Here is a 23,660-nt window from a genome sequence, read left to right on the forward strand (position 1 = left end):
GATGAACAACGGAGAAGATAATTGAAACACTGAGAAGGAAAGTTTTTAACATTAAACAGTTTCTTCTTAGAAATTATATACAACTGTACATAATATTGAGGGCAATGTTCTTTGATACCAAGTACCATCGTCAATTCTTGAGACAAGCCACTGAGGGAGCAATCGGATTATTGCGCTGATCTATAAAATGCTAGTGGGAAGTCAGATCCCCAAAGGTGTTCTCCCCACTGTAAGTAACATAAAGAAACCCATCTTCATCCTTCTTCTCATCATATATGGAAGACATAATTGCTCCTGAAAATTTTGAGAAACCCAGGAAAGACACAGGTAATACTAGTTTATATTAGAAGGCCTTATATTTTAGAATCATCTCGAAAAAACAAAAACAGAAGAAATGACCAAGAATATGATTCCTGAAGTTTACCTGTAGGTGGAAGGACGTTGTCAACAAAAATAAAGATTGCCTTTTCTGCACTTAATTTAATCCTTTTGCGAATAACATAGACAAACTGTCCAACAGTCAGATCAGCAGGGACTAGGTACCTACAATGTATTCATTAAGTTTGACAGTTAAAACAGTGAGAGAGAATACGGCTGCTAGCACCAATTATGCACCTTATAAATTTTAAATGTCAACTAGCAAAAAGTCATCCGACAATGGTAACATTACAACAAACAATATCTAACACCATATCTACATGCTATAATCTGACGGGAGCAAATCTAATTCGTAACCAAAAACTCATATAACATCAAAATCTTCTGAAAATACACAACTAATTCAATTTTGTTTACCTAATTCAAAATTCAGGTCCCCTAACAAAATAGAGAGCATAAATACAGTAGAGACCACAACTATGGCTTTAGCTACACATAAATATCATGAACTCATCCCTTACTAATATCAGCCAATTTCTCAACTACTGCTCATTGTCTATGGTGCCCAATTCAGTACATTATTCTGTTCAAGTCAGTCCATAATCAAATAAGTCTTTACAAAAACATGTACTTAAGTAAAAAATACATGCCAAATTTTAAAAAAATCTAAAAAAAAGATATGCTATCAAATATTCAAATTATCTTTTCTTTAAAAGCATGTTGAATGTTAATTTTAAAACAGTGGCATGACTTTCATGGTACACAATTTCAATCAAATGTGTATTTTTCTGGAAATTTCATCTACTAAAACAGATTCATTGGAGCAAGCTTCTGAATCTACAAACTAAACTTGTAATGATCGCAGCCATGCATAGATAGATAAATAGAGAAAATTTTCTGGAGATCCAGAAATATTGCTAAAACAAAAGCTGCAATTCTCACCTTCCTCTTACACTAGCTACTAGACATCGCCTTCCAAAATGTACATTAAATATGCTTTAGTTTAAATACATTTAATAACAAAATTATCATTTTCCTTTCCTTTTGAAGAAAAAAAAAATGAGAAGAAACAAATAATGTGACATTTTCAGATTATACGAGAAGTATTGCAAAATCTTACTTCTTCTTGTCAATACTTGGGATATCACTTCTTTCTGCCTTCTCCACAATCACCTTCAGGCACATTGAGAGACAAGTTAGCACAGTAACTATATATTTATCACTAATGTACATTTTTCAAGTATCGCAGGTACAGAGGGAAGCAACTAGAAGCATAAGTTAACATGGATTGCCCATGACTGATATTTATAGCATTGTAGAACTGCCTGGACACGTAAAATCATCCTATCTCTAAATCTGGATATAACCATCTCATTAAATTGACGCCTAATGATCTAAATGTTGCAAGTATAATATTTAAATCAGAGCAAAATAAAATGAAACAGATCAACCTCCTTAGCATTGTATTACCATAACTAAGAAGACTAGTTCAAAGCACCAAATAAATAGCTTGAAGGCATAAGATACTTGCATTACTGAATCCAACCTTTCATAAGTAAAAAATAATCCGAATACTTGCAATTGAATTGAATACATTCTATAATTCAGCAGACTCTGTAATCAGTCATCGAACCTTCGTTAAACAATTTCACCATAGCGAAACTTTATGCATGTCAAGATCAAAACTATAAAAAATGAAACAGGCTATTTATCATGCAATATAACTTCATTGAGCCTTCCAGTAAAGTATATCTCCACAAAGAACACTAAATCCTGAATATAAAAAATGGAATTATGAGAAATGCATTCATCACTATCAACATGGAAGGTGGCGAATGAAGGATCAAGGATCCCACTTCCAGTGATATTCTTACAACAAAGGTCAAGCACTAGTCAGCCGTATATGCTGCCAAATCAAAACATTAAAGAGATAACAGAACAAAAGCAACAATTGTTTAAACAACAGAATACTTTATAGGGCCCAAAAAGTATAGATATTGAAAACATCGGCTCCTCAGCAGGCAAAACATATAAAAGAACAACACTGTTTCTGCATCAGTAAAAGAAGGAAAATGGCTACAATTTCTCACCGGGATACGATCTGGGTATTTCTCTCTAATCCTAGCAGCCTCAGCTCTTCTCTTCTCTGGACACAAAACGAACCATTTATTTGTATATTACTTAGCTTTCAACAAACACAATCAAAATAATTATGTTTCACCCAAAAAAAAAAATACCAAGATCATGCTCTTGTTTGAAGTAACTCTTTGCCATTCTTCCTGCAATTAGAATAAAACAAAAGTCAATTAAAAATTTTGGAAACCCAATTAGAGCTAAACTGATGCATCGTCCATTCATCCAACACTGGTCAATCACTCAAACCAATAACACTTTTAGAAATCAAATAAACCAAAAAAGGAGCATCTTTGAGACACACAAAAATTAACAAATAAGGACACAGCAATAGTCACAAAAATCAAGAAGTTTGAAGTTGGGATTACACCCGAAATTCATTCCGAAAGGAGGGGAAAAAAAACTAACAGAACATTAATCTTCGTCATATAACATAAAATTGAAAAGAGCTAAAAAATTCAGCTTTGTTTTTCTGTGGAATTTCCGATCAACTATAAGAAATGGAATTCAGGAAAAGGGAAAAACCTCCAATCGACCGTAATAATCTTTCCTCAAACAAAGCGGTTCCAATAAATTACTAGAAAATATGTTGGGCGATTAAAAATTTTGGAAACCCAAAACGTTGGAGTTGACAAATTTAAGAATACAATTGAGTTAAAAAACCTCGTGAAGACGATCGAAAAATAGAAGAAAATCAACTCTGGTTTCTTGCTCACAACTCAACAAAAGCCGTATTTGCTTTAAGAAAAGATATATATTGCTACTTTGCTTTGCTGTCTTTCGCAACAAATTATATTATTTTAGAAAAATGTTTTTTGTACGATTGAAATGGATGTTTTTAATCTTATGTGTTTTTTTTATATATATTAAAGTTATATTTAAAATTGAATTTAAATATAATATTTTTTTTATACTAACACTTAATTATGGATTGTCATAATAATAAAAATTGATATATCTAATCTTCCGAATAAATCCATGAATTTTGTATGCGTTCATGACATGTATTTATAATAATTTTTTTACTACCACTTAATTTAGCTTTCGAACAGTCTATACAATAATTGAGGAAATGTGCTTTAAAATAGTTGAAGTTTAAACTTCTGACCAGCAACAAGAAAAAAAAAAACACTAATCTTTATGCTTAATTTTCAAAAGAAAAATTAATTTAACTCATTAATTAACTAAAGAAAAAGACTCACATAGTCACATACAAATATAAAATTTAATATCATATTTTCAGCAGTACTCAATGGCTAAGCCCACGGGCCATTGGCTCACCTCATATGCTATCATTAAATTAAATATAATGTTTAAACATTAACGTTTAAATATTTGAAGTTTTAGCATTATTTACTAATCATATTCATTGGCTAAGTCCACCGGCACACGTCATCTGTTATCATAAAAATATATATTTTTGCCAATACACAATTAGCTTTCCATTATTTTTATAAATGAAAAACTACATTAACATTTAAATCTTTTATACATACCATATATATTTTTGTTACTTTAAAATCATTTTAGACTAAATAAATAGTGAAAAATGTATATTGTCAGTAAAATATATGTACAATTTATCATAAAAATAATTATTCAGAACTTTTTTTATTCACTCATTATTTTATATAGTTTTTTTTTACATAAAAAAGTTATTATCCTTTATTCATTTAATGGTCTATTTTTTTTACCACAATAATACAATTTTAAAAAATACATCAAAGTAATATTGTTTGAAAATTATTTATCAAAATAAATAAATTCAATGTATTGAAAAAGTGTTGAACAGAAACAATAAGCACAAAACGCTAGAATGTAATGTCACATTCTAATTTTTGTTGGTCATATTCAAAGGCCACAATACATTTGAAAATGAGACATCTTATATTCTTATAGATTTCTTTTTCTTTTTCTTTTTCTTTTATGAATTAAAATTTAACTTGCAACGCAGTTTTATGTGATGTATCTCTTAGTATTGAAGTTTGAACTCAAAATTATAACTTTAATTATTTTACCAATTTTACTAAATTTTAAAATTAAAATGCAAAATTTAATTTTTCTTCCACATCATCTAAAGTTTTGAATTGAAAAATTAAAGTTTTAAATTTCATCCTTCGGTTAAAATGCAAAAAATAAAAATAAATTCAAACTTAAATAATATAAAAAATTAATTTTTAATTTCAAACCTTTACCAAAGGAAAAATAATAAAATTTAAATTCTAACATTAATTAGTGTCATACACTAAATATAGTGAATTCCAATTTTTAATATGTAAAATAAAAAAAATGCAATATAACAAATTATAAAACATTTTAGTAGGTTGCATCTATTGTTTTAACTCAATATTTTTATAATACTAAATTAAATTATTTTAATAATTAATTTTAAGGATATTATTTGAGTAAATAATCTGTTTTTGTCCACTAATAAATAATCTTTAAAATGGCATTATGGTAAAAAAAAAGAAAAAGGCCTGAATGTTTAACCCACCGAAAGTATGAAAAAGAAGGAAGCTAGTTCTAGAATAATGCGTATATTCCGTTAGATTTTTTATTTTTTTTTTCCATCTTTTTAAATTGGGGCTGCTTAGTAGACAAGTGACAACCGACCAACCGATAAGGGTATTTTCGGGCGAAACCATTTGAAAGAAAAGAGAAGGAAATATTATTTTCTAATTTTAATTTAATATTTTATTATAATAATAATAATTTTAAAATACAAAAAAATATTATCATATATTTTAATTATTCTTATTGATTTTACAACTTTCACAATTTAAATTAAAAATTAATCCTTTATTACCTTTTCCTTCAAATACGTATTCTAAATATATTCTTATAATTTATTTTTTTAAAATAAAAAAATTTGCTAACATGAGTAATATTAATTTTTTTAAAATATATTAGTAATATATATATATCAAACTATTTAAATAAAAAATTATATTTTTTTATACAACTGTATTGATAGGGCTATTTTAAGAAATTAATTTTATTTTTAAACAAAATTTTTATTTTCTTTCTTTTCCTCTCATATTTTTCTTAGTCGTTTTCTTTTAATATACATAATTAAGATTTTATTATTTTTATTTATTTTTTTATTTCAATCTACTTAAACTAAATTTAATTACCATTTTCTACTGTAACATGGTATTTTATAATCTTTTACAACTTTATACAGTCATCTTATATTATCTAATTTCTAGATAGATGGGTAAATTCTACTCATCTAGTATAATATCAATTTCTTATTTTTATAATCATTCTAAACTTATTTAATTTTTTTTACGAAATCCTTTTTGTAAATGAATAAAATTAGTTAGCATTAGCACTGTATTGAAGTAAAATGAGTTGACCAGTTTAAGGAGAACTAAAATTATGTTTGTAGTTGTAATTTGTAATTTATTCAATGGTCTTTTAAAATGGTATTTAATTTTCAAAAGTTAGTTATACATGATTTTAATTTTTTTATTTTTTATTTAAAATAATAAACAATCTATTCACTATACTATTAAAATATCATTACATTCCTTTATTTTATTATTTATTATTTTCTTTACTTTTATAATAATTTTATTTTTTTATATATCTATTTCATTGCTTCTTCTGCTAAATATATTTTATATTAAAAAATATAACTTAAAATATTTTATGTACAAATATAAATATATATATATGTAATTATTTTATTTTATATAATTATTTAATTATTTATTTGTAAATAAATAAAATAAATAATAATTAATTTTAATATTATATTTATGTAATATTTTACATTATTTTAAATTATTTAACATAAGTCAGTTAATTACACAACTAGTTTATTAAATAATTTCAATATTATAAACTTTTATCTATAAATTTATAACTTTCAACTAGTTTCACAGATAAAAATTATAAGTTACAATTTTCAATTTGTTTTATTAAACATAGTTTAAACTTATTTTATAATTTTGTTATCTAATTCTTTCAATTTTTAATTTTTTAATTACATTCTTCAAAAATTAATTTATTCAATAAATTTTAAGAATTTAACTCTAAAATAAAAGAAAAATTATCATCCATATTCTAAACTTAAAATTTTTTTTTTTTTTTGGCTTAAAATGAAAAAGAACTTGTTGCACAATCAAAGATATGATTTAATTGTAAAATTATTCTTGTACCATCATCGAATATTGTATATAGCTTATTTTAGGATACTTACTTAAGATAGGAAATATACTTGCGTAGTTTATAGAGATTCAGTATAATCTTCTCTTAATATCATGTAATTGATCAGACATCTCTTGCATATATTTTTGTAATATGATTGAATGAAAACACAGTCCATTACTTTCATGGTATCAGAGCCTAGTTATTGGACTGTACTTCCTCAATGCCTCTACCCCTATTGCTGCCCTTCTCACCACCTCACCCACCACTTGGCATGCGCGTTTCGACCATCCTTTGCCCAATGCTCTTAAGTGTTTAGCTCTTGGTCTTGGTTTTAATAGAGACTCTTGTGATCATTGTGAAGTATGTCATTTGTCAAAACAAACAAGACTTTCCTTTCCCTTACATATGCCCACTAGTAACTCTTTGTTTGATTTAATTCATGTTGATATTTGGGAAAAATATTCTACACCCACAAAAAATGATCATTGTTATTTTTTAACTATTGTTGACAATTTCTCCCGAGTCACATGGACTTATCTCATGAAATTTAAGTCTGATGCATATTCTTTACTTGTCCATTTCTTAGCTTACGTTCGAAATCATTTTCATACATGCGTCAAAACTATACGATCTGATAACGGTATTAAATTTACCAATCATTCATATCAAAAACTACTTCATGAATCTGGCATTCTACGGCAATTTAGTTGTCCAGGTACCGCTCATCAAAATGGCATTGTTGAATGTACACACCACCATCTTCTTAATATTGCCCGAGCTCTACGTTTTCACGCTGGCATTCCACTTTCTTTTTAGGCGGATTGCATTCTCACTACTACCCATCTTATCAACCACACCCTATCAAAAGTTCTAGGTGATAAGACTCCTTATGAGAAACTTTATGGCCTCTCCCCTGATTTCAATCATCTACGTATCTTTGGTTGTTTATGCTATGCATCCACTTCTCATGACCATCCAAATAAATTTGAACTAAGAGCTAGACGCTGTATTTTTATCAGTTACCCCACTAGTCACAAAGCCTATCAACTGTCTGACCTCATCCATCATAAGTTTTTTGTCAGTTATGATGTCATCTTTCATGAAACTATATTTCCTTTTAAAATTGATGAGTCTTTACATGCCTCATACACAGACTGCCTCCCTCTCCCTCTACCGTTCTTAATCAAGATTCCACTACCTTGCCAAATATCACACATACGAATGACCCCTTCCATCTTCTTCTGCTGCTGTCCCCACCCCTGGTCCTGCATCTACTACTGCGCCCAACCCACCACCCAGACGCTCTCAACGTATCCCACAACCTTCAGTTCGCCTTGCTGATTATTCATGCAATATGGCCTCCGTTCAATCTTCTTCATCGTCTCAAGGTACACAATATCCCATCTCCCGCTTTCTTTGCTCTCATACATACATAACTAATCATCTTCATTTTATCAATTCCATTACCAAATACATTGAACCCACCTCATATATTGTTGCTTGCAAAGATTCAAACTGGCGACAGGCTATGGCGGACGAAATAAAGGCATTAGAGGCCAACCACACTTGGACTTTGGCTGTTTTGCCTCCTGGAAAGATAACTATCGGTTGTATTAATAAAATGCTTACTGTGATGCAAATTGGGCTTCTTGCCCCCACATCTAGAAAATCAACCACTAGTTATTGTCTTTTTTTGGGACCAAGTCTTCTTTCTTGGCGTACCAAGAAGTAATCCACAGTTTTTCGCTCCTCTGCCGATGCTGAATATCGGCCTATGGCCAGCGTTGTTATTGAACTCACATGGTTACAAACTCTGCTCCATGAGTTGGGTATTCCACCACATCCTGCCAACTTATCATGTGACAATCAAGCCTCACTCCACATAACAAATAATCTTATTTTTCATGAAAGAACAAAATATGTTGAAATTGATTGTCATTTTGTTCGAGATAAAATTCAACAAGGATAACTTCGAATCACTTTTGTACCCTCTAACCAGCAACTAGTAGATATCTTCACCAAGGCCTTCTTCCAACTTCACATACTCAGTTGATTTCCAAGCTCATGTCCTTTCCTCGCCCTTGAGCTTGAGGGGGAGTGTTGCACAATCAAAGATATGATACAATTGTAAAATTATTCTGACCATCATCGAATATTGTATATAGCTTATTTTAGAATACTTACTTAAAATAGGAAATATACTTGCCTAGTTTCTAGAGATTCAGCATAATCTTCTCCTAATATAATGTCATTGATTAGATATCTATTGTATATATTTTCGTAATATGATTGAAACAGCCAATTACTTTCAGCACTTATCTTCTCAAAATCTAAATTTATATAATTCTTATAAATTTATTTTTTCCTAGTTCTTGTTTTTTCCTAGTTCTCACAATTTTTTTTATCGTTATTCATAACATTTTCATATCTCTTATATTTTCTTACAAAATGTCTTAAAAAGCTCTTAATTATATATTTTCACAACTTATGATCAACTAGCACTATCCCTTTAATCAATTAGCGAAGTTCTACAGACCTAATTCATTAATCATGTCCCTTAGAAATAAACATAGATTTATTGATAAACCCTAAAAGTGCTGCTTTTTTTTTTCAATACCCAAAATCCTAGTTGAATGAACCTAATCAATTAACAGTCTAGCTCTAATCAATTAGGGGGACTTTTAATCAATGATGCTTATGAGATCCAAATTTCGTAATTTTTTTTTAAATCACCTAATTAAGCAGCATTTGTCTAGCATACAATTAGCAAAGTTCTGATATTAATAAAATGGAATCGCCCATATTTTCTCCAATATTCATATCAGCCTATGTTTCATTTATTTCACCTATATTTTGAGTTTCGAAAGCACCGTACTTAACCATGGAATCCCCCGCCTTCTATCAAATTTTAGAAAATTAAAAAACTTAAAGGAGAATTGAGCTTTTTTTCCTTTTTTTTTTTTTTACAAATAAACATTTATAATTATAATTATTTATAAAATAGTATATATTATTTTAGGTTGATGGAAGATATATTCAACATTTACAATATGGAATTAATTCCAGCAAGTAGTGATTTACTATACAAATTTTCTAATGGTTCTGTTACACCCAAATCCTAGCTTATATAAACATTGTACACCAAGCAAAATCTGAAAGCCTTTACAAAATTGTAAAATCACTACATATGGCTTTTAGTCAATATTTAGGCGAAGGTCGCTTGATTTGGGAAGAGCTGAAAGAGTATAGTCATTCTCCAGTGAAGATGGATCAAAGGGCAAGAAACTCTCTTGCTTATGCATTAAACGCCAATCTTCAATGTAGGTCCCCCGACAAAAATCCACGTGAGGAAATGCTCTCTTTTCTAGCATTTCTATGATCTTCTTGGTTTTACCAAGAATGTAAACTGCATGTCTCACAGTATCTTCCCTCTCTTCAATGGGGCTATTCAAACACTTGGTGGATATAACAAGAGGTAAGTTGGTGAGACATGCACCCAATATATCAGAAATCATCCCTGTTAGTGCTTCAAACAACCGCTCACTTGTGTTGTCTTTTATGAGTTCCTTATTTAAGAGAGCAGTTTCGCTTATTCTGTACAAGAAGTTAGATGCCAAAACTTTGAAGGGCCATGATGAAGGGCTTACCTTTATGCATATGTGGTTATATTTGGCTTTGAATTTCGCATACCTGATTTTTGCAGCTTCAACTAGCTTCTCAAGTGTCTCTTTGGGGCTCTTATCTTGAAGTGAGAGCGCATAAAGATCCACATCTAGCCACTTATCATATAATTCAACTCCAAGCCACACAATTTCTGCTGCTTTCTTAAGTTGAAGTAATTCTCCTTCTTTGTCCAGGTTATTTTCTATGAACTTCACAAAGGGGAGCCCTTCGTTTAGAGTACTTATCAACTTTTTAACTGAACACCTATTGATATTTGGCAGCGCTACTATAATGCTAGCTAGTGTCACAAGAGGAAGTGACCAACTATATGGAGCTTCTATAGCATGTAAAGAAGGAACTTGGTCACTGTCAAATGCTCCCACTCCCTTGAATCCATTCAAAATAGAACACCTCTCTAATAACTCCATGAGAAGTCTTGGCTGCTTCTTTTCTCCTACTTGAACCCAGTGATTAGTGGCATCACGGTTTTGTTTCACCATCACCTCAACCAATTCTTCCTCACCTTCAAGATGCAGAACAAAACGTCTCAGATCAAGCTTTGGGTCAGGCTTTGACTCTGTCCCTGAGCTGGCACTTGACACACTGAAATCAAATTTGGATTTCAACTTCTTACAATAATCACAACATATCAGAATCCAGCACATAAGGGATATTGAAACATATTGGGTGGCTTTACACATTAGTACAACCCCCATCTGAAGCTTAATACAGAAACATAACACAACAAGTTTTGCATCATGGGCTAACTTTCTGTACTGTCTATTATGGATTCTAAAACCAAGAGGGCTTTCTTTAATCATCGTAAGCTTGGTAGTCCAGTATCCTTCTACATGGAATATTCTCTTGCAACTCTTGTACCGTACACTTGGGCACCTATAATTTATGGCAATGAACCATCTAAAAGCAGGTGCAATAGTTCCCACTACAACTGCAGCAACCTGAACTATGAGAATCAAAATAGTGGACCACTTGTAGTCAGAGTCACCATTGCAAAACTTTAAAGACCAAGACATCAAGTAAGATCTAAGCATGGCCTCTACTAATGTCAAGGTACTTAGAAGACAGAAAGCACCAGCAGCAGTGCATGTCACTGACCTTCCGAGAACAAATTGAGGACTGCTTGTGTGAGTCATCATCCAAATTTTCATTAGTTGATCTCTGAGTCTGTTCACAACTTGATTCACTTCCTCCCCGATTTGGTTTGAACTGTCTTTCAGTGCCTCTTCCTTAATCTTGTACTTCAGCTCAAAATAGTGCTTTATCTTTAGAAGACCAATAGCTGAGGATGTCATGGTCATCAGCAAAATGATCATGAGGAACATGATGACAATATGTTCCATCCAGAATTCATAGACGACACCTGTAGCAAATTGGATGCAGATGTTCACAATCATGGTGATTACCAGTATGCCCATGGCCATAAGGTTCATCATGGTTTCCTTGTTCTCAGTGACACCAAGGGAAAGTATGGAATTACCCATGATGGTGCAGATCATGGCACTGCTACTAAGTTTTGCTAGCTGATCGTGGCGATGAGGCATAGGGGTGTTGAGATCCACTGAAAGCTTCACTGAAACTGCTATTATGGCCAAGGAAGTGGCGTTTAAGCAGAAGAATTTGCAAGGGAACCAAAATTTGCGACCTCGAATTCCGTGTATGAGATCCAAGGCCATTGCCATGAGACAAGCAAGAGATGCTGCTGCTATGTATACGCCAATCCATGGCATGGGTTTGCTGAACTTGGTGTCATCCATGTATCCCTCAGTGTTGCACCCGATTATTCCCATCTTCTATCAGTGAAATGGATCCTTCTGTTCTTTGCTTCTTGTTCTGATATTACTGCTGCTCAGGTATGCTGCACATTAAGCACAAACTTCGCATGTGTTTTCTAGTTTTGAAATAATGCTATCTTTTGGTCCACATAATAAAATGATATGGTTTAAAATTTGACAATTCTTAGGGAATCATTAAGGGATATTTTAATGTAACTTACTAATATGTGTTTATATAAATTTAAAAATACTAGTATGGTGAAATGTTGTTTTAGGTAGCTAAAAGCCTTCTAATAAACTGACACGAATGCTTTGGCTGTGTTTGGAGAAATATTCTGGGGCGTTGATGAAGAGGGAGGTGGGGTATGGTGGCACATCATATGGAATTTGTATGGTTCACTTTTCAACTTGTGGAAATTTAATGTATAAGACAACGAATCTTACGTATATAATGATGTCATCAAACAATCCAAGCAGGGGATGTATTAGGATACAGAGTATTACCCCAAGTAATACCGTCACTCACTTCTATGGCTAAGAACTTTACAAAGAAAATCCGTTAAAAAAAAATCAATATAAAACAACTCTTGAAATAAACTTCCAACGTGGATTACGTTTATTATTTCATATTTGTATAATACTATTTGATTATTAAAATTTTATCTTATTAGTTAAAACTCTCTTTGTTATACTTAATTTACTCAAGGTAACGATATTCTAACTTCTTTTTCCTTGATCTAATTTTAGTCTTTAACATAATTTTGTATTTTAAAGTTTGTCTTACACTTAACTCTGTCTTGCATGAGACTTTAATGAGGCGACGTTGAATTAGAATCGTTCAAAGTCGTTCATGTATAGCTCGTCAAAGTAAAAATTCACCTAGTTTATAATTCATAATTATTTTTAAATCTTATTGTGATACCCGTAAACACAACCAATTGACAAAAGCCTAATTTCATTAAAGGCTGTGCCAACCAAAAATAAGAAAGTCACCACAGCAAGCCATTAAAATTGTGGTGAGAAATTTAAGTAATTTGCATTAAGTCAAGGGTTCCAACCTTATTGCCACCGTGGTATTAAAAAATTACCACACAAATCTGATGTTGAACATGACTAGGCTTAATTATAATGGCGAAACCAATAAAAGAATTAGAGTTTTTTAAAAGAAACAGTCAATAAATGAGGAAATAGTATCATCGTAAGAGACAGGGATGTTGAGGGCAATCTTAGGAATTATTTGGAAAGATGAATTTTACAAAGAAAGATAGTTGAAAGTATAAATTTTGTTTTAAATAAAAATATTTTTAATTTAAAATATAAATTGATAAATTATCCTAAATATATTATTTATTGTTTATAAAAATAATATATAACTCTATTATTAAAAAATAAAAAGTCATCTTCTCTTCTTAAACAACCTAAAGTAACTTTATATTACATGGGGCAGGCTAATTATAATTTAATTTGTTATATAAATATAAAGAAATATGAAATTAATAATTCATATGTATTATATTTTTTAGTTTATTTATATGTTTAATTTTTCTATATAATTAATGTAAAATTTATAATTTAAATTTTTAATTGAATATAATTTTTAACTTCTTAATTATTATAATAAAAATTTTCAATACTTTTTATTTTTAAAATCTCTTTCACTCGGAACGTCACTAATTCACTAAAAAATGAATGATCGTTTTCTTTCTGGCATTTTGCTTTAATGTGAAATATATGAGATGTCTAGATAATTTTGATTGAAGGGACAGTGTAGACAAACTTAGTTGAGTCACTTTCCATTAAAGCTTTGTGTTGATTTACCATCTAAATAACATTTTTCACTAATGTTAATTCAAAAATACGTTTTATGAGGCAAGATTTCTCAAAGTAAAAAATTATAGCAATACAAACTATATTTGATAATGAGAACAAGTATTAAGTTCCAAGATGGAAGTATTGGCAAGGAAAATATTAAAATGAAAAATTAAGTTAAAAGACTTTATTAAATAAAAAATGGTTAGGATACTAAACTAAAATATATAATAAGTTTGTTCACTATTTAATTTAAATAAAAGGAGGAGTGGAGAAATATTAACAGAAGACATAGAAGAGAGATTTTAATGGAAAAAGAATATGTATTTTATTTTATTAATAAAAAAGAAGGAAGGCACAAAAGTAAAGGATTTATTACTATACATTTAATATATTAAATATATCTATTAAGTTAAAGATAATTTTGTTTAATTTATTTAAAAATTCTCTTTTTTTTAATTCTTTCACTTTTGAAAAATAATTAAAGTTAATTGAAGAAGAGTTTTCACCTCCTTTTCTTCTTCGTAAACTGTTGAATTAAACATAAAAAATATATAAAAATTATCTTATTTTTCTGAAATCAAATCCTTTATCAAAGAATAAAAACATTAATTTTATCTATCTTTAAACATCCTATTTAAAAGTCTCTATCAGTAATAAAAAAAAAAAAACACATCCTTAATGTGTCATGATATAGATTTTGAAAGTTGTGAAAAAAATAAATTATTTTCTTAATCCTAAAGTTGTATATTAATTTGGCTGAAAGTTTTGTAATTTTATTTATTTAAGATACTTTTTTCAGTATTATCTTTTAATTCAATTTCATTTAATTATTAATAATAGAAGTTAACGTAAATAGCTCTATTTTTATTGAATGTTTTAGGTATAATTTAAATTAGTTTAGAAGTTACTGTATTTATATATAGTCTATTTTTTTATAAAATTACTAAAATATGAGTTTTTAGAAAAAAAAAATACTAAATATAATTTTTGTATAAGATCATGAATAACATTTTTTAATGGCAAAAAGTTAGTTACTAAAAAAGATCGCTAATGATAATTTTTGGAAAACAAAATAATTTTTATTATACATAAATATTGTTATTGGCGTATTTTGAATTAAAAAAATTATTTTCTACACAAAATCATTAACAATAACTTTTAAAATAAAAAGATAATAAAATCGTCATTTAACAATGTCATGAGCATTTTTTTTAAATATCATTGATAGTTAGTTTTGAATTTTGATTTATAAATACATATTTCTCATTAGTAATAAATTGCAAGTGGTAGCAAATTGCAAGTGAAGATCAATGTGTTTCTTAATTTCTTTGTTTTGTGTTTGAAAAGAAAAATAAGTACAAGTATATTAGTATACTTTAACTGGGTATAAAAAGAGTTACATTATAAAAATTTACCTCAATCCAATGATAAGTGGTTACATATTCATAAAAATATAAAAATAAAGGTAATTAAACACAAAACATATATAATAATAAATAATAAGAAAAAAAAATTTGTGACTAATTTACTCTAATAGAAGTATAACTATGTAATAAAAAAAATGAAAAAAGAGATTGGTAGAGTGTAGTATTGTGTAAGATCCTTTTTACATAAAGCGTTTAAATTCATAAAAATAATAACTTAGCCTATGAAAGATTTATTTTATCTATTAAAAAAAATGAGAGAAAAATATATAATTTTTTATTTTTAAATTTGAATTTCATATTAAAATTTAAATTTAGTTTCGAAATTCGCTCATTTTTTGTTTATTTTAACAACTTTTTTTTATAATTTGATATCTTTTAACAAAGTTGTTTTAAAATACAATAAAAAATAAATTTAAAAGATATAATAACAATTTAAAAAAATAAGTTAAAATTTTATAAATAAAATGACAAAGTGACAATTTATCACTTTTTCTCTTTAAAACCCTAATATATTAACAAAAATTTAATTTATTAATAATATATTTATTATTATAAATAATATATAATTATTTTAATTTAAAATTAAAAAAATATGTTATTTCTTTTTTTTTTTTAATTTCTCTCAAACATATCTTGAGATTATCATCACGTGAAAAGATTATTTTATTTTTAACCTTTTAACTATTTTTAATTTTAATAAGGCTTTAATTATTGAAAATCTATGGACTAAAAATTAAAAATAAAAAAATATTTATATAACAAAATTAATAAATTTTAGACACGAAGATGATTATCACAATCACATTCACTCCCATCCCGCGAACAACTGGAATTTGTTCTGAATTGTTTGTGGGGTTTGGAATTGCGAATTGAGAAGTTGAGAGGAGAAGGAAATGGGAACTCGAACAAATTTTTACAAGAACCCTTCAATCTCATACAAAAAGCACTTCAGCCTCTCCTCCGTTCTTCAGAATCTCCAAGGTCACTCTCCGTTCTCTTTTTTTCTTTTCAATTCTCTCTATAGTTTTCTCAATTCATCCATTTTCAAATTTCAGCTTACAACATCGCCACCGGCCATGTTCCTCCCGCCGATACACGGCATCCCCCTCATGCCTCCTCCTGCAAACGTCGCCGGAATCGCCAGCCACCGCATTCCCCTCACGATGACAGTAACGATGATCCTTTCTCTATGTCACATCACGATTATATCCAAAAGAGAAGGCACCATCAATTTCGTTACTAAATTTTATGCTTCTTACTTCCTCTCTATGCAATATGCGTTTTTCTGCTCACTTTGCTTTGTGAATTCGTAAATCACCATAACTTGTTCCTTGCCAGGAAAGAAGTCGATTCTTCTCAGAATCACGATCGCATTGAGTTGACTGAAGATGTTTTGGTAATTTAGGTTATTGCAAGTTGGATTCTTGCTCTCTTGTCTTTGAAGGTTGTTTTTTCGTCATTCCTTTCACATTATGCTTTCTCTGTGCCAGGGAAACCCTGATTCTGCTGCCCCTTTGGTGGATTATGCAAGTGAGCTCTTTGAAAACTTTTGTATTACTTTATGCCACTCTCATCAATACTGTCAGTGGATGATAATCACAATTTACCAAAAAGAAAAGGAAGAAAAACTTCTGATCATAACAGAAAAATTTCTTAGTTACACACATCTTACCCTTGCTCATATTGGAATATATTCTTTTCCTGTGACAATGTTACAAACGATTTATATTTTTTTCTCAACCAGAGTTGTAGTGTCATAAAAGCATCATTAGTTATATTCAAAAGATGGTTTGGCTCTGTATGATTCCCTATATTTATTATAGATTCAAGGATATATAGAGAAAGAGCAGTCGGCGAATGTATCGAATTTTAGTCCTATTCAAAGTATCAGAGTTGTATTTCCAAGGTATTAGTCAATAAGTTTAAAAAAATAAAGAAATTGCAGGAGACTTTCTGGATACATATCTATGATATCTATGGTGTATCAATATTGGATATGCATATGACACTGATACTTTGCCATTTTTGGAGTGTCTAAGCCTCATACCTTTGGTGTTTTTTTTTTTTTTATTTATTTTAGAGTGCAAACTTTTACCTAACCAACTATTAGGTCATAGGTTGTGTGATATTATTGTTGCAATCATGTGTACCAAAGTTTAGACGTACGGCATTCATAACTGTAAAATCTAATTATTGACTTTGTTCTATAAAAAGAAATTACAGGCTTGATCTAACTTAGATCTAACTTATGATAATATCCAATCCAACAATTGGTTTGAAAACATTTAACTTGTAGTAGTAATTAAATGGAAAAAAGTGTGTCAAGTTGTGTATATATGTATATGAAGCTTTGAACTGATACTCTTGATTCATTTAATAATTTTATTGCTGTCTGCTGATTTTTATTCCACCACCTTTTTGCCTCTCCAATCCTTTTTGGTTATTTATAGTTTATGAGAAAGGAATCTACCTGTTGTATTTTCTTGGCTTATTGAGTATTTACATGAGATGACACACCAATGCTTTATTTTCCGGGAAAATTTTAATGAAAATATAGAATTAGCTGGCAGTCTGTCTATTCTTCCAATAATTTCAATTATATTTATGGATACTTAGGTGATGAAGATATTACTTCAAAATGTGAACAAAATCATCATCTACCAAATTCTGGTTTGTTTCTCAATCTGCAAGTTTAAACTTATGTTTTTGCATCATTTGAATTTTTTTCTTCTCATTTCCATTTTACCATTTATTGAGTTTGGATGTTGCTTGCTTAAGGTCACAAAAAAGAATTTGATGGTGTCAAAAGCAGAAATGAGCAGCGATTTCCTGTCTCTGGGGAACCTGTTTGTATCATATGTGGAAGATACGGTGAATATATATGTAATGAGGTAAGTTATGTGATATAAACATTCTTTTCAACTTTTTTGCATTTTGGAATGACTGTGTATAATATTTGCTTGCTTTCGCAGACAGATGATGATGTCTGTAGCATGGAGTGTAAAAGTGAACTTCTGGAAATTCTTAAACTCAATGAGGTACTTTTATGGTTTTTTTGTCTGAAAGTTTTGGCCTTTATAACTCCTCAATAATCAATTTGTCATCCATAATGTTTTTAGGGATCCTCCCATGATCAAGTTAGAGATCTGTCCTCATCTGGAGGTAGTGATGCCTTATCAACTCCAGTCTTTGGTGATGATACCTGGGATTATGATCTACATCGCTGGTCAAAGAAGAGATGTAGTCTTTCTACTTATGAATGGTAAATTTATTTGTCAAATACCAATGCTTCTATAACTTAGGTAGTGTGTAGCTCAACTTATTTTGAATTTCTCTGCTCCTTAAAGGGAGAAGTTAAGCCAAATAAATTATAAGAAAATGTGCTTTTAAATAAGTTCCATTTATACAAAGACAATTTTAAAAGGTGGGCTTTAAAAAAAAAAGAATAGTTTTAGGAGCTTTTCATTTCTACTTTTCCTTATTGAATTGTAGAATTACTGAACAACTCTGACTTTGAATTTAAAGTTCTTATTTTTAATTTTAACTTTAAAGCAACTTTTAGCTCCAAAAAGGTTAGGCCAAACACTACCTTTAATGGGCCTCTCTAGTTTTTCAATTGACATGACAAAGAAATTAAGAAAATGGTTTAATATGTTATTTTCTGCATATAAAATGACGCAGCTATAAGATACAATATGGATGCATTTAATCAGTTAGTGGAAATTGTGCTTATATGCTTGAGGAACTTCAACCATGAAAATCCTCATTCCTATTGATGGCGATTGCATGCTCATATACCAAAGCTGTAGACTTGCATAAATATATTTACTTTCTCCTTTTCTGCTTTGATCTATGTTTACATGTTTTGTTTCATTGTAGTTGGAAATGTCAAAAACCTGGCCACCTGGCCGAAGATTGTCTAATAAAGAGTTGCAGTCAGGTTTGTCATCAATTCTTTTCATGCATAAAAGTTTACCTTTTTCTTACTATAGAGAATTGTGTTATTTGATATTTTTTATATTTTATAATCTAGATCACAGCTGGAAGTAATGGATCTAGTTCCATCCCAAAGGATCTTGTTCAATTGTATAGAAGGTTTGGAATTTTTTGTTTATTTCTTATCTTCTCTTGGTAATTCTATGTTTCTCTTGTTATATTTTTATTTAATTGGACTAGCTTGATACTAGTAAAAATACTGACACCTTGTTCACTTACTATCAAGTATCTTTCTGCAATGTTAAGTACTTATTCTTTTTATGTCTAGTCTTTCTTCTTAAATTTCAATTGATATCCAAGTGCATATTTTGTCTTGTTGAGCTGTTATGCAAATGATAAATATTTTATTGAAAAGTTCACATGCTTTGTGCTTAATATTGAATTTTTGTATGACCCTAGGGGATATAATTTTTTTTTTGTGCTTCTATCCTTGAGCCAAAAGGGAAGGGATGGTGGTGATAGAATCACTTGGATATTTGCTGATTGAATTTTATTTTCCATGCTGACTATTGAAGTGTGAAAATTAACTTGAGTGGTTTTAGAATACTGTTTTACGTGTGGTTTTTTTTATGCTTTGAACTTCCTCTGTTATATTCTCTGTAGTGCATGGTCTTCTTGAATGATTATACATTTATTACTCTACTGTGGAGATTGCTGTGTAAATGAAACAAACTAAGTGTATTTTTTGTTGACTTGCACAGATGCCACCAGATTGGTAGAGACTTGTTGGCTGCTAACTGTAATGCGTGCCATAGATCATCAAATTTGGCAACGTGCCTTGATTGTAGCATTGTCCTTTGTGATGGGTAAGCTGAAAATTTATACTCGGCTTATGTAACTTGTCTCAGTTCAGTTATTATTCTATACATTATCTTATAAGATTTTGATGGGAAAACTACTAATATATGATGATAATCAAGCATATGTTATCATATTCATAAGAATGCTGGTAGTTGATGCTGTGCAACAACAAATTATGGAAGATGTTTTAATGTTCCGACTTTGAGACAGTTTATCTTTTGAGTGACATAGTAAGCAGCTTTTGTTGTCCTATTGTTTATGTGCTTATAGTTGGTGGCTTGGCGCTATGTTTTACTATGATCCATACTCTTGTCCAATCAAATAAATTTGTGCCACAACATGTTTGTAGTTGCTGCTACCCTTATGTATTGTTACTGTAGAACATATAGTAGAGCCAAAAGAACTTTGAATGGATGCCTGGATAAAATATGGAAATTCATTATACTTGAGAAATTGGCTTTAACTTGAGATGGGAAGACTACAATACTGTAATTCCTATGCATTATTCTCCATTATTTTTCTGACTGTGATATTTCTGCATTCTAATTGATTCTAAGATGCCTATTGTGCAGGGCAGGTCACTTGGATGAGCATGTACGAGCACACCCTTCCCATCAAAAATATTACTCGCACAAGCTTAAACGTCTGGTGAGTTTTCTCCTTTTACTTTACCATGCTTTGATTGAATAAAGGTTGAAATCTTGAGTTTATTTATATGATATGAATTCATTTTAGCACGAGTGTCTAACATCTTTTAAGCTAAACTTTGTAATTAGTCTCGAGCATGTAATATTTCAGCTACCAATATATAACTCTCTGAAATTTAATGGAATATTATATATGATATTTGATTCATTCAGTTCCCCTTTTCACTCTCAACCTTTTCTTTTGCAAGTCTTGTCCAAGAAAAGGATTAATGAATTGTTTAGATTACAACTTATGAAGAACCAAATAGCCGGGGGCAGAGATGGGTGGATGAGTGGACCAAAGCACCCAGGGAGGGGGGGGTTTGTGTTGCTGGGGTGACACACATACCGATGAAAACAAAAAAGTTTCAATATCTTTGTGCACAAAAGGTGCCAATATCTTTGTGCTCCCCGTAATATGTATTGTATTAGTGTATTACGCAAATTGTGAGTGGTGCAACCCGAAAGATACCATTGAGGATGTATCACGCGTGCACACGTGTTCCATAAGATATGTATGAATTACAATTTTGTTTCATCCTATCTGCCTATCAGCTTATGTCAATTCTATGTTAATATAGGTTAAATGCTGCAAGTCAACATGCAAGGTCACTGAAATCAAGGATCTCTTGGTTTGCCATTATTGCTTTGATAAAGCCTTTGAAAAGTTCTATGACATGTATACTGCAACATGGTAGGTATCTTCAATTTGTCATATCATTTCCCCGTTTCTTAATCAACTTTTAAACTTTGCGATTATATAAACATATTTCCAGATTGAATCATACACGCATGTGAAGTTTTGGCAGTCTTTTTTTATTGCCTTTCCTTCTTGAATTATTAGGTGGAGGGCATTATGGTAGATAATTTACTTTTGGACTAAAAATACCAACTCTTACGACTAACCTTTGGTTTAATAGAATCAGAATATGAGATTGTCATTATTTAACCTTGTTTTGTAATTCATGTATACACGTACAGGATAAAGATATCTTTACTCTTCTGAGTTTATGCTTTATGTAATGTTAACTTTTATCTCCCTTTCTTCTTTTACTATTAGCTTAATGCATATTTTTTTTTGCTTGTCATGTGAAGGAAAGGAGCCGGGCTTTCAATCATATGGGGTTCTATATGCTGTGAAGACCACTTCACCTGGTAAGTATTTGTCACTACTCTAAATGAGAGGTGTGTGTGGTTCATAGATATCTTAGATGTGTTGGAATTTTGGATGTCTGGGCACGAGGTGCTTGAATATTATTTGGTTACACTTGGCAATCTTTGATATTATACTATTTTGTAATTTTGTATATATAATACATAAACAGTATCAAAATTTGCTACACTTAAAAGTCTGCGAATTTTAATAACAAGATCACAAATTTTTATCACATAAAATTTTTCATTTTTAATTTGTCCCTTTTTTTTTTCCTATGATATACTTATATACCATACAATTAATAAATAAAGAATCGTTGCATCTTTAATTTATGATTGTGTTATTTAAATTTTTAATAACATCTCTTGTTTTAATGTTACTTAAAATTCATAAATTGCAGAACACATTGATATAAATTGTCACTTTAAATTATGTTGTGATAGAGTTAATGAGATAGTAAAATTCATGAAAAATTGGTCCTTGTGTCACCATGTCTTTGGCAAGGCATGCCCACACATAAATGGACATTCCGGGTGAAGTGGGCATCTGAATTGTGTACTAGAATTTTATGCCCACTACTGAGCGCAAGTATCGTGGCCAGACATCCATTATACATAACTAAGGCTTAGGTAGAAGGTATATGTGTCATTGTTTCATTTTTCAATGTTCCGCTCAAAACATTTTTTATTACCATGGGCAGGCACAGGATGAATTGTTTGAATGCCGATGTGGAAGAAAGTGCGTACATTATAAAAAGCAATGGCCATAAAAGCAAACGTACTCAACTTAGTGACTTCATTTTTTGATGGTTGAAAATACTTCGTATTACAACTAATTAGTCAATTTGGAAGTTTGTAGCTAGTAAGCAGCTTAGAAGCTGATTAATCTGTTTCTTACTATTTTCAATTTAACAGATAATTGCTTTCGAGCAATATATATTTGTACAGAATTAGTTTGTAATTCAATATTTCAATGCATTAACTTTCGTTAACGAGTCTTCGTCGAGAAGGCAAAATTCTGCTTGTCAATTACCATCAACAATGTTCGAGATTGGTGGAGGTTCTTACCAGTGGAGAGTTTCTTGCATCATATTTTACGTTTTCCCAACAGTTAACAAACACACAGGATTTTTTTATTTTTTATCATAGGTTAAATTTTATTAATAAAGCCCAATTATAAATACAGTAAACAAAAGCTAATGTAGAAAAGATATATTTCTCAGTCGAACGTAAAATAGAATCTGTTACTTTATTCTTATTTGTTAAATTATTAATGAAAACACAGATTTCAGTTGAATAGTAGACACCTAATTTTTTGTTGTGGTGAATTTATATTTTGCCCCAAACAAATCCCTCCAAAATGCTTGGAATTATGTGTCTTGCACTTGACATTTTCTAAAGTTTGAAATTTTTAATTTTATGTTTTCTTAGAATTTTATATGTTAAACACATACTAAAGAAATTATTGTTGTGCAATTAATTATGAAAATTGATTCAATTCTTAAAATTTTGAAATCTCGTCCTTTATCTTTACACATACTTTTACCGGAGATAATATTTTTTTCATCACATTATTTGTTATTATTATTATCTTATTTTACTGAATATCTAAATATTTCTCCTTTAATATAAATAATTTTTGGGGGTAAAAATATATA

The 23,660-nt window shown here is 30.0% G+C and overlaps 3 protein-coding genes across 5 annotated transcripts; 1 reads left to right on the top strand and 2 right to left on the bottom strand.

The window, feature by feature from the left end:
• Window positions 1-28: 28 nt before the first annotated feature.
• On the bottom strand, window positions 29-3,290 carry LOC113849226 (autophagy-related protein 8f). 2 transcript variants are annotated; one of them, XM_027478973.1, is made up of 6 exons: window positions 3,037-3,165; window positions 2,616-2,657; window positions 2,469-2,524; window positions 1,499-1,551; window positions 425-543; window positions 29-294 (listed from the first exon to the last, which is right to left on the bottom strand). In XM_027478973.1, the coding sequence occupies exons 2-6, from the start codon at window positions 2,650-2,652 to the stop codon at window positions 191-193; spliced, it is 369 nt and encodes a 122-aa protein (XP_027334774.1). In that variant the 5' UTR covers window positions 2,653-2,657; window positions 3,037-3,165; the 3' UTR covers window positions 29-190. The 2 variants fall into 2 exon arrangements, with proteins under 2 accessions (XP_027334774.1, XP_027334773.1); XM_027478972.1 differs by lacking the exon at window positions 3,037-3,165 and adding an exon at window positions 3,175-3,290 and having other exon boundaries at window positions 30-294.
• A 6,352-nt stretch (window positions 3,291-9,642) lies between these two features.
• On the bottom strand, window positions 9,643-12,288 carry LOC113850125. Its single transcript, XM_027480500.1, has one exon. The coding sequence runs from the start codon at window positions 12,138-12,140 to the stop codon at window positions 9,864-9,866; it is 2,277 nt and encodes a 758-aa protein (XP_027336301.1). The 5' UTR covers window positions 12,141-12,288; the 3' UTR covers window positions 9,643-9,863.
• Window positions 12,289-16,144: 3,856 nt separating this feature from the next.
• Window positions 16,145-23,013, top strand: LOC113849040. 2 transcript variants are annotated; one of them, XM_027478599.1, is made up of 15 exons: window positions 16,145-16,345; window positions 16,420-16,585; window positions 16,703-16,760; window positions 16,855-16,894; window positions 17,981-18,034; window positions 18,143-18,255; window positions 18,337-18,402; window positions 18,484-18,626; window positions 19,244-19,304; window positions 19,398-19,459; window positions 20,062-20,166; window positions 20,734-20,809; window positions 21,429-21,541; window positions 21,943-22,002; window positions 22,704-23,013. In XM_027478599.1, the coding sequence occupies exons 1-15, from the start codon at window positions 16,258-16,260 to the stop codon at window positions 22,807-22,809; spliced, it is 1,311 nt and encodes a 436-aa protein (XP_027334400.1). In that variant the 5' UTR covers window positions 16,145-16,257; the 3' UTR covers window positions 22,810-23,013. The 2 variants fall into 2 exon arrangements, 1 of the variants encoding a protein (XP_027334400.1); XR_003502061.1 differs by having other exon boundaries at window positions 16,186-16,345; window positions 20,734-21,237.
• The last annotated feature ends 647 nt before the right edge of the window (window positions 23,014-23,660 follow it).

This window comes from Abrus precatorius, unplaced genomic scaffold (genome assembly GCF_003935025.1).
Source record: "Abrus precatorius isolate BTA unplaced genomic scaffold, Abrus_2018 Scaffold9, whole genome shotgun sequence".
NCBI classification, from domain to species: domain Eukaryota; kingdom Viridiplantae; phylum Streptophyta; class Magnoliopsida; order Fabales; family Fabaceae; genus Abrus; species Abrus precatorius.